The 11,792-nt window shown below is 41.6% G+C and overlaps 2 protein-coding genes across 2 annotated transcripts; one reads left to right on the forward strand and one right to left on the reverse strand.

Annotated features, from left to right (window-relative positions):
• Positions 1-3,798: 3,798 nt before the first annotated feature.
• LOC148341647 (uncharacterized) lies at positions 3,799-9,342 on the reverse strand. The gene is made up of 2 exons (XM_088283276.1): positions 9,318-9,342; positions 3,799-5,142 (listed from the first exon to the last, which is right to left on the reverse strand). The coding sequence occupies exons 1-2, from the start codon at positions 9,340-9,342 to the stop codon at positions 3,899-3,901; spliced, it is 1,269 nt and encodes a 422-aa protein (XP_088139402.1). The 3' UTR covers positions 3,799-3,898.
• Positions 9,101-11,429, forward strand: LOC148341648 (uncharacterized). The gene has a single exon (XM_088283289.1). The coding sequence runs from the start codon at positions 9,480-9,482 to the stop codon at positions 11,427-11,429; it is 1,950 nt and encodes a 649-aa protein (XP_088139415.1). The 5' UTR covers positions 9,101-9,479.
• Positions 11,430-11,792: the final 363 nt, after the last annotated feature.

Below are 11,792 nucleotides of genomic sequence, written 5' to 3' on the forward strand. Positions count from 1 at the left end.
CATATCCAGGTTGCTCTTGGGTTCCTTTTCTCTCTCCATTACGGTTCCTCAACCCGTGACAGAATAATCCGGCCAATACAATGGACCCAGCGACCCCGGATCCCCTCAAAGAAGCCCTATCTATCCAAGGTAGGCAGCTCGGCCGCCACGAAAAAATGTTTCACGAGCTTATGGAATCGGTCCAAAATCTACACCATAAGATCACGCACCTCTCCACCCAGGTCCTATCTCTCTCTCCCTCCACCCATCCTCCCGTAAACACTCCCCCGGTCCCTTCTGCTTCCGCAATGCCCGCTCTTGGCAGCAAGGAACCTTTTGTTCCTACTGCCGAGCCGTTTACCGGGGATCTAGGATCATGTAGTCAGTTTCTCCTGAATTCTTCGTTAGTTTTTGACTTACAACCGCTAAGCTACCCCTCTGATCGATCCAAAATAGCCTTTATGGTTAACCTGTTACGCGGAAGAGCCGCAAAATGGGCTACCGCGCTGTGGGAGGCGTCTTCGCCAGTGATGTCCTCTTATGCAGATTTTTGCCAGGAACTAAGGAGGGTTTTCGATCACCCAGTCAAAGGACGCGAAGCGACCCGCAGATTGCTAGCCCTTCGGCAGGGAACACAATCCGTAGCGGATTACTCCATCGAGTTTCGAATCCTGGCGAACGAGTGTGGATGGAACGAGCCCGCTCTGAGAGGTATTTTTGTGAATGGTTTGACCGAACGATTAAAGGATGAGCTGGCGGTCCGTGACGAGCCCACCTCCCTCGAGGAGTTGGTCTCACTATCCATAAAAATTGACAATCGGCTGAGAGTGAGAAGCGCAGAAAAATCGCGGAGGGGGGATGGAAAAGCCGTTCCGCCTGTCTATCATTCTGAGCCGTCATCACCCGGCCAATTTCTGCCCTCTGCTCGCCAGGAGGAGCCTATGCAACTGGGAAGGACTGGTCTGGACGCTCAGGAACGCCATAGACGTTTGACTAATCGCTTGTGTATTTATTGTGGAAACCCCGGACATTATCTTGCTGCCTGTCCATCTAGGCCAAAAGACGGGGCTTGCCAATGAAGGAGAGCACATTGGTGAGCCAAATTGCATCTCTTCCCCTCGCATGTCTGTTCCCTCCAGTATCTTATGGCAAAGCAAATCCTTCTCAATCCCTGTTTTAATCGACTCCGGAGCAGATGGCAACTTCATAGATCAAGCCCTGGCTAAACAGTTGGGGGTTTCTTGGGAACCCCTTACTTCCCCTCGAAGAGTGGTGGCCCTGGATGGACATCTCATTTCCTTGGTCTCCCAGCAAACTATACCATTTACACTCATCATCTCAGGTAACCACAGAGAAACCATTCAGCTGTACCTCATCAATTCACCCCATGTTCCCCTAGTGCTGGGGTTCCCCTGGCTCCAAAAACACAACCCCTCCATCGACTGGAGAAACTGCTCCATTACCAGCTGGAGTGTTTTTTGCCACTCGCAGTGCCTGTTGTCCGCTGACCCGGCTCCCCGATCTTCCCCTCCGGCTACGACTCCTCCGGATCTTTCCTCGGTGCCCTCCAACTATCATGACCTCTCCCGGGTGTTCAGTAAGGACCTCGCTCTCACCTTGCCTCCTCACCGCCCTTACGACTGCGCCATTGACTTTCTCCCTGGAGCTTCCCTCCCCACCAGCCGACTGTACAACATCTCTCGTCCAGAGAGGGATGCCATGGAGACGTACATTCGAGATTCCCTCGCCTCCGGTCTCATTCGGCCCTCTTCCTCACCCCTCGGGGCAGGATTCTTCTTCGTTAAGAAGAAAGATTCCTCACTCCGCCCCTGTATAGACTTCAAGGGCGTAAATGATATCACAGTTAAAAATAAGTCCTCGTTTCCACTCATCGATCCGTCATTTGAACCTCTCTGCGAGGCCCAGGTCTTCTCCAAACTGGATCTCAGAAACGCCTATCATTTGGTCCGGATTAAAGAGGGTGATGAGTGGAAAACGGCATTCAACACTCCCTTGGGTCATTTTGGCCTTTTGGCCTCACAAACGCCCCTGCGGTGTTCCAAGCCCTCATGAATGACATCCTGAGAGACATGTTGAACCGGTTTGTTTTTGTCTACCTAGATCAGGGGTGGGCAATTATTTTTTCCATGGGGCCACATAAGAAACATAAAATATTGTGGAGGGCCGGGCCAAAAGGCTGAACTCAATTCTGCATAATATTAATTGTATTTCTTTTTTAAAAAGCAGTAAATAGCACTGTTTTGACAAGCTGGCAAGAGTATATATTAAAGTTAAGCAATGAAACTAAATACCAAATAAACTGAAAAAATGAGGTTGCCTTACAAAAATTTATTCATTCAAATTTCTCAACACAATGGTAGACAAAATATTAACATTTTTTACTATTTGTGACTCATATTAGTAAACATATTCTGTCACATTCACTTCAAAACACATTTTGAGTTCCATATACTGTTGGATAGTTGTGTAAAGGTTCTGAGCATTTTAAAGACATCACAATATTGTCTTTTTGCACCAAACATTTAGCAAGATACAACATATTGACTGTCACTGAACTGTGATTTTGAGAAAAAGTGTCCCAGTTCATTGTTATCTGGTGCCTTACAGTAACATGCCTACATTTGTGGTCTAACTGCCTCATTTGGTGTTTCAATGTTCATTTTTCTTGTTCAGTGAGAACCAATCAGTCAGAACCAAGACTGGTCACTTCTGTGAGCTCCAGTCCCTTCATAGTTTCATAAAGAGAATTACTTCCCATATCTAAATTAGGCCATTTAAAAATACATGACTTTTTTAAAATTTATTTCAATGTATATTTAAGCTTGCTTATGTAATAATACAATATTTATTCAATTATTTTAATGTGTAAAATTATCAACAATTTAAACCTTTTTATTTCACACTTGAATGTTTCTTAACATATTTGTTCATTTGAATATGTATGTAATTTAAATTATTCCATCCATCCAGCCATTTTCTGCCACTCATCCAGGGTCGGGTTATTGAATTAATTTTTTAGTATTTTTTATAATTCAATATTTATTTCAAGATCAGGACTCTTCTCAATGAGTTCAATATTTATAAAATGTTTCTATATTTGTTATTAATTGAATTAAGTCTGTATGTGGTTTCCAATTTTAATATTTCCCTATTTCATTATATAACTAATCCAATGTATAAAAAATATAATATAGCATAAAAAAAAAATATTTGGTATATTTGACAAATGATTTAAGTTTTTCCGAAGTGAGATTCTGCTTAACAACAAACCCCAAACGCTTGATAGAGCTCAACCTAGAAAGTGTATTTAGCCAGTCAGAAATTTATTCAGAAAGTGTAATATTAAATGTATGTGAGGGCATATTTGAAGAGTTTGAGTTTTGTTCAATGGACCATTCATACACGAGCCAGCCTAACACAGCAAGTAAACCAGCGCTGACTCCAGTCGCCATCAAGTTGCCAACTCCTGACATTCCAAAACCTTTGAGAGAAACTGAGACTATTCGCGTTTCTCTTTCTTGTTCTTTTTATCGTTCAACTTCTACATCTGTTTTTCACCTTTTCACGCAGCGTAATGAAAGCCAGTTGAGCAAGTGGAACAAGTGATTTTATTGATGATTGTGGAAGGCAACGATTTCATAAGCACCGTTTCTTCTCACACCTTTTCCATTAAATTCGATTAAAAAGACAACTGAAAAGCATAACGTAAACAAATGTTATTCCAGGCAAAGGCAATTAATTTTATTTACATGTTTTATGTAAACACAAAAAAAAATCATCACTCAGACACATTGGTTATTCTGGCACTCATCCCATTGGCTTAATGTCAATAAAAGAGCTTTGCAAAATTACATTTTTCAAAATCACATTTACATCTTACCACAAAGAGTCAGTTCCTTCAGTTTTTTTTTTGTCCATTTTTTAAGCTCCAAGGGTTGCTGCAATTCTCGCCAGCACAATTGTGTCTCTCAGCACCCGTTTTAGAAAAGAATTTTTTAGCACAAACGCTGCAACTGAATGGCTTGTCTCCACTGTGCGTTCTTGTGTGGTTTCGTAAATGTGACTTTTCAGAGAAGCATTTCCCACAAACTGAGCAGGAAAAAGGTTTTTCTCCAGTGTGTGTTCTTGTGTGACTTGTTAAATATGATTTTAGAGAAAAGCTTTTACCACAAACCAAACAGGAAAATGGTTTTTCTCCAGTGTGTGATCTTGTGTGTTTCATTAAAATTGACTTTACAGAAAAGCTTTTGCCACAAACTGAGCAGGAAAAAGGTTTTTCTCCACTGTGTGTTCCTGTGTGTTTTATTAAATTTGACTTTGAAGAAAAGCTTTTCCCACAAACCAAACAGGAAAATGGTTTTTCTCCAGTGTGTGATCTTGTGTGATTTATTAAATCAGACTTTCGAGAGCAACTCTTGCCACAAACTGAGCAGGAAAAGGGGTGTTCTCCACTGTGATTTCTTGTGTGTTCTGTTAAACTTGCCTTTCGAGAGAAGCATTTTCCACAAACTGAGCATGAAAAAGGGTTTTCTCCAGTGTGTAATCGAGTATGTGTTTTTAAATTCCACTTCAAAGAAAAGTTTTTGCCACAAACTGAGCAAGAAAAAGGGTTTTCTCCAGTGTGTGTTCTTGAGTGAATTATTAAATGAGACCTTCGAGAGAAACTCTTGCCACAAACTGAGCAGGAAAAAGGTTTTTCTCCACTGTGTGTTCTTGCGTGGCTTGTTAAATGTGTCTTTTGAGAGAAGCTTTTTCCACAAACTGAGCATGAAAAAGGTTTTTCTCCAGTGTGTGTTCTTGTGTGATTTGTTAAAAATGACTTTACATTAAAGCTTTTGCCACAAACTGAGCAGGAAAAAGGTTTTTCTCCACTGTGCTTTCTTGCGTGCCTTGTTAAATGCGACTTTTGAGAGAAGTTTTTTCCACAAACTGAGCATGAAAAAGGTTTTTCTCCAGTGTGTGTTCTTGTGTGACTTGTTAAACTTGAATTTTGAGAGAAGCATTTTCCACAAATTGAGCAGGAAAAAGATTTTTCAACACTGTGTCTTCTTGTGTGGATTTTTAATTGAAACTTTTGAGAGAAACTCTTGCCACAAACTGAGCAGGAAAAAGGTTTTTCACCACTGTGTGTTTTTCTGTGCCCTTTTAAAGACAACTTTGAAGATAATGTGTCAGTGTGACATGCCCTTTCACCTTTGGCTTGCCCATCATCATCATAATCATCATTAGTATCATCATCATTGTCATGGGCGTCTGATAATGTGTCCTCATTATGTGCTTGTGATGGCCCCCAGTGGTCTTCATCACCTTCTGTTGTCATGTGATGACTTGAGCTGCTGCTTGCAAGCTCCGCCCCTCTGTTGTCAAGTCAAGTCAAGTCAATTTTATTTGTATAGCCCTTAATCACAGACAGTCTCAAAGGGCTTTACATAGCCACAATCGACATCCCCGATCTTAACCCCCAGGAGGGCAAGGAAACACTCACAAAACCTCATTAGGGGAAAAGTGAGAAACCTTGAGAAGGGACCACAGATGGGGGAATCCCCCTTCCAGGATGACCAGGCTGCAATGGATGCCAACTGGGCAACATTTGACACATACAATGATGCTATGCAATAATAGATGAGATAATATAAGAGTCAATTGAATGAAGTGCTGCAGGAAGATGACTTCAGTGGAGTGGGTCCTCATCCAGGGCCGTAATATCCATGGCAGCATATCCGAAGATGAGCCTTCGATCTTGTACCGGTCAGTTGGTGTAAATTCAGTACAGCCACTTCCAAGTGAATCGCCATCACCTAATTCGGGGAATTGGGAACAGAAAAGAAAGAACAGAAATAGCAAACAGGCCAACAAGTAGTTCAATGAAGTGCTGAAATATAAGGAAATCAGAAAAGGCGCTGCATGAAGACGACTTCGGCAGAGCAGGTCCCTTCCCGGTTCGTCAGTGCCGTAATCTTCAAAGCATGTCCCCATCACCTAATTCCCAAGCAGGGGAAGGAGGGGGCAGAAAAGAGAATAACCGGCAGTAAACAGGCCAACAAATAATTAAATTAGATGCTAAAAGTATATAAATAAATTGATCAAATGTCGCGCTGCAGGAAGACGACATCACTGGAACAGGTGCATGCCCAGTTGGTCAATGCCTTAAACTTCCTAGTGGGTCACCGTCACCTAATCCCCCAGCCGGGGGAAAAGGGGGCAGAAAAGAAAACAAAAGAAAAAAAGCGGCAGTAAACAGGCCAACAAATATTTCAGCTAAATGCACAAGAGTATAAATGCGTCTTTAATAGTGTTTTGAACATTTCTACTGAGGTGGCGCCTCTAATATCTGAGGGAAGTGCATTCCAAAGCATTGGTGCCCGAATAGAGAACGCTCTAGAACCTGCGGACTTCTTTTTGGCTCGCGGGATCACTAAAAGACCAGCATTTTGTGAGCGAAGGTTTCGGGACGGAACATATGGTACCACGAGGTCAACGAGATAGGAAGGTGCTAAGCCGTGCAATATTTTAAAAGTAAGTAGCAGAACTTTAAAATCACATCTTCCGAGGACCAGAAGCCAATGCAAATTGGCTAGTATCGGGGTAATATGATCAAACTTTCTCGTCCTCGTCTTTTAATACTAGACATGGGGAGACCCGAGAGCAAAACGTTACAATAGTCGAGGCGAGACGTAACAAACGCATGGATTAATCTCTAATCCTCTAATCTCGTTGCACACCTGAGTACAATGACAATAAAGGGATTTCTATTCTATTCTATTCTAAGATTTCCGCGTCACACGTTGATAGAATTGGGCGAATTTTAGCAATGTTACGCAGATGAATAAACACAGTTTGAGTAATATTTTTTATGTGCATTTGAAACGACATAGTTGCGTCAAATATAACGCCGAGATTTTTTGTTGAATCCTTTTGGGCAATATTATATTTATCGATACTCAGAGTGGTGTCTTTGAAAAGGTACCGATGACGCGCTGGTCCAATGATGAGCATCTCGGTTTTATCTGAGTTAAGACGCAAAAAATTGAAAGACATCCATTGTTTAATTTCGGCAAGACATTCCTCTAATTTATCGCAATCACGCGGATTCGTTATATCCAACGGCATGGATAATTGCGTATCATCAGCATAACAATGAAAACTAATGTTATATTTCCATATAATATCACCAACCAGTAGCATGTAGATGCTAAACAAGAGAGGTCCAAGTACCGATCCCTGCGGAACTCCACGTGATCTTACAAAGATCAGAAGTCGCATTGCCATGAATTACACGGTGCGTCCTCTCCGACAGATACGAATTAAACCAAGAAAGCGCTGAACCTGAAATGCCAACACACGTTTCAAGGCGTTTTAATAATATGTTATGCTCAACGGTATCAAAAGCGGCACTAAGATCGAGTAAGAGTGTTAGAATAATATTAAGAGGTTATTATACATTTGCCGTGATGCAGCTTATTTTAATATGTAGTGCATATAACATGTTGCAGTTTAATATAGTGAACTATGCTGAGTGTTTGCAGTGTGACGGGGTGATACAGGGAGACACCTCTACTGCAGGGAGGTGTCTGCAATTGGCGGGGCGGTGGCACTTCTTCAGAAGTGAGGTTGAAGTAAACAACATCTTGAAGAGCCCTGATAAGTTGGCATCGAAGTCTGAAGCAAGCAACTGGGTCCTGATAAAAGATGTTGACGTCAAAGTCAGCTGCGATCCATGGCGACACCCCAATGATAAACCGGACTGAACCAGCTTTTGAGAAGACGAACTGTACCACCCTTGAGTGTAATCTGATTCCCCGATGTTATAAAAGGGAATGTGTGAAAAGCATCGAGGAACGGGAGGGGAGATAAAGTTGTCAAATAAACTTTGTTTAACCTTTCTGTCTCCACAAGAGCTGTTTGTCTCTCCTTTTAGCTCACGAACACTATATGTCAAATTGGCGAACCTGACATACAATTGGTCCTTCAGAGCCGTGGACCCAACATACTGGAGGCGTCCAGGGGCGAAGCCGACGACCGAGGACAATCGTGGCCACAACAAGGATTTATTTTTTATTTTTTTCCAGGATTTCTTTTCTTTTTTTGTTTTTTGTTTATCTTTTTTTTATTATTTTTTTGGACCTGGTCCTCGACTTTGCTACTGGATGCTGAAAGTTGAAGGGCGGCTGCGGAGAGAGACGTTCAGCTCATCTTGGGTGAGTGTGTGAAGTCCGAATGTGATGAATGAGTGTGATAAATGTGGGCATTTGAAGGGGTACGTAGTTAAATTCTGCGTTAACAGGAGGGCGGACTCCTCTGCAAGTAAGTAGTTAAATTCCGTGGGGATATTGTGGGGACTAGACAGAGTAAGTCTTTAAAACTGTGTAAAACCGTAAGAATACTAGTCAATGTTACGTGAAGAGACAGAGATAGTCTATAAAACTGAGAGAGGATAACAGGGGTGTATCCTCCACGCGCGTTTGAAAGGGGAAAAAAGAGAAATAAGGGGAAAAAAGACGAGGGGAAAAAAAATAAATAAATAAAAAGGGAAAAATAGTGTGAATGTAAAAGGGTGCATGGAGGCTTGCAACCTCATTTTGGAACAGGAAATTTAACTGACAACTGTCTGGGAAGCAGAAGCTTGGGAATTACCTAAAACAGAGTAATTGTCAGCCTGTTCAGGGATTGGAGAACAGTTTAGGGAAAAATGGGGAAATCAAACAGTAAAAAAAGCTAGCAAAAACGATCCGAAACAACAATTGACGTGTAAGGACTAGAAATTTATAGAAAGCCAATGTCCGGAAAAAGTAAAACATTTAAACTCATGGATAACAAAATATAAATTCGCTGGTCAGCTTAGTACACAAAAAATAGTCGACTTACAAAATAAAACGAAGAGAAGAAAGAGAAAAAAAAAAGAGGTGAAGAAGCAGCTACCAAGCCATTCATAGGTGTGGCTGTGTGTGCGCTGATAGATAACGTTCTGCGAGGCAACATCCTTGCAGACATGTAACAACAAAGTCTTATGCAAGAGAAAATCTATGGCTAGAAAAAGGAGCTACTTTGACTAATGGCATATATGTCAGTTCAGATAAAAAAAAAAAAAAAAAAAACAATTCTTCCCAAAAATATTTTTCGCAATATTGACACATGTTGTCACACACATGTCAAACAGGAGGGATGGTATGGTAAGACAAACCAAACCAATTTTATACAACATATGGGTTTTAATTTTTTCTCAAAAGATTTTTTGAAGAGCCTGTATGATCTGTGCTCGACACAATTGTCAGGGAAACATAAGCCCAAAACGAGGACAGTTTCCCCAAGCAACATACACCTTGCGCATTGTAAGAAGGTCATCTCAACCGAGACACCCGGCAAGGGGAAGGTAGGCAAGCCTGGTGACTAGGTGGGGGCAGATCAATAGGATCTGAAAACATTTTAGGCCAGTGAAGAACTATAAGCCACCCTACCCTATTAGGGGTCTCTCGGCCGATATGACTTTCGCGTGGATAAAGTTTGAGATTTTGTGTTGTGCAGCCTTGGTTGCAGTGAAAGCTTTGTATACACCAACATATACACCGATAAATAATAATAATGGACATTCAACTAAAAATCTTAGGTTACCTGATAAGATGGACTTTACATCATGCGCTAGGAGCAACAGCATTGCTGACTCAGCAACAATGATTTGTTTGCCGACTAACAAGGTGACAACTGCTATTATACCATGGTCTGAAGTTAAATTGAGTGAAGCATCCGTTTTCAAAGTAGGACAACATGCGTATAGTGCGCAAAGTTATGGACGCCGGTACACATGGTACTTAACTGTGAGAACTAGAAGATGGGATGGACTGGTAGCAGAAACGGGACAAGACTGGTCTGACTGGACGACTGAAAAATGTGCAAAAACTTTGCGGAAGAAACTTTCATTAACACACGTAGCGATAGGAATTCAGTTAACTATTAACTCGACAAATTGGGGATGCGACAATAATCCGTGTGAAGAATTAGATTTAAGCCCATATTCTCAAGGGGTAGATCCTTATCATACTATTGTAATTTGTGTATCTACCATTTTAGAGAATCCCGTTGAGGCTACCCCTATAAAAAATATAGAGACCAAAACTTCGATGAAAAAACGATCTAAAACGGTGCTAAAATTTAAAGGAAAACTCTCTGTAGATGATCACTTTTTGGCTGTTACAGGAGTTACCCAATTAGGAAATAATTGGCTACTATTAATGGAATCAGCTGCTAAGACTGCAAATTCTAGTTGTGTTTCATGTATGGGCCCGAGACCATTGCTACGAGTAATTCCAGCAGCTCTTCCATCGACATGCCTTTTAGAAGTAATGACAAAATTGACGCCTAATGCGGATTGCATTGCTTGGAATGATGTCTACCCGGCTACGAAAGCAACGAAAGATAAGCCTATCTTTTCGACCGATGTGGCAGTGGCTAACTTTACTTGTGTTAATCTTACAGGAACACAAAATAGAGTGGGAGGCTTATCATCAGCGTGGTGCAAAACAACTCTGCTCCAATCAGGTACACTACTGCCACGCAGCGATGTGTGGTGGTGGTGTGGGGGTACTAAATTATTTGATTCATTAAAGGACGCAGTTGGAACTTGTGCATTGGTGTCACTTCTCTTACCAGTGTCTATTTTTCCATCCACAGCAGGGGACATTCAAAGAGCAGTTGAAGCCCACGAATCCCCCTATTATTACGCCAGGAAAAGACGAAGTGCTTCCTGGAGGGATGGTGATATGACCTATTTGGATGCAATTGGCCAACCAAGGGGCGTACCAGATGAGTATAAGTTGGTAAATCAAATCGCAGCGGGGTTCGAGTCCATTCTCCTTTGGATTACACCGAATAAGAATGTGGATCGAATAAACTACATACACTATAACGTGCAAAGATTGGGGAACTTCACTGAAGAAGGATTTATAGCTATTAAAGAACAATTGGCAGCAACATCACTCATGGCATTTCAAAACCGCATCGCGGTGGACATGCTGTTGGCAGAGAGAGGAGGGGTTTGCGCCGTGATTGGTGATCAGTGTTGTACTTTCATTCCTAACAACACTTCTCCGGAAGGGTCCCTCACAAGAGCCATTACAGGCTTGCGCGCCCTGAACCGAAAGCTGAAGGAACACTCAGGTGTGAGTACCTCTGCATGGGATGAGTGGTGGAACAAAACGTTTGGTAAATATAAAAATTTGGTATTTTCGGTAATGATTTCTATAACAATGTTCACCTCAATCCTTGTACTGTGTGGATGTTGTTGTATTCCCTGCATTCGCGTTTTGATTGTCCGACTTATCTCAACAGCTCTCGCTCCAACAAATTCCAAACTACAGGAAATATATCCTTTGATTGATTACAGAAGTGCTGGTGATGGAGGAGACAGTGATGACCAAGTTGATGACGACGACTGAATTTACCTGGGAGATACTATTCGTTAATCCAAAACGCTCAAATAAAAAAAATAAAAAAAAATAAATAAATAAAAAATAAAAATGCACAATTATTAACCATATAACTGTGTATATCATAAAGCCATCACAATTAACATTAGTTCGGAAAATATCCCCTTCTTAATCACAACTCAAAGGGATGATTCTATAAACATGCGAACCTTCAGAACACCCATGAACACGTCAACTATAATTTAGCTATTCTTTTTTAACTAACTAAGACAGTGATTCTCAAATAGTGGGGCGTGTTGCGATGCGAAGGGGGGCGCATGAATTGATGACAGTGCTCCACACAGCCAGTAGCTAATCATATCACAGCGGGGC

The sequence above is a fragment of the Idiotropiscis lumnitzeri genome, chromosome 2 (genome assembly GCF_059441095.1).
Source record: "Idiotropiscis lumnitzeri isolate Australia: NSW breed Sydney's pygmy pipehorse chromosome 2, RoL_Ilum_1.0, whole genome shotgun sequence".
In the NCBI taxonomy this organism is placed as follows: Eukaryota; Metazoa; Chordata; class Actinopteri; order Syngnathiformes; family Syngnathidae; genus Idiotropiscis; species Idiotropiscis lumnitzeri.

What these genes read in the sequence shown, in the direction of transcription:
- LOC148341647 (XM_088283276.1), bottom strand. Translation starts at nt 9,342, where the DNA reads ATGACCTTCTTACAATGCGCAAGGT. An exon ending in CTTCTTACAATGCGCAAGGT is followed by an intron (nt 5,143 to 9,317) that starts GTATGTTGCTTG and finishes TGTCTTTAAAAG; the next exon opens with GGCACAGAAAAACACACAGT.
- LOC148341648 (XM_088283289.1), top strand. Translation starts at nt 9,480, where the DNA reads ATGACTTTCGCGTGGATAAAGTTTGAGATTTTGTGTTGTGCAGCCTTG.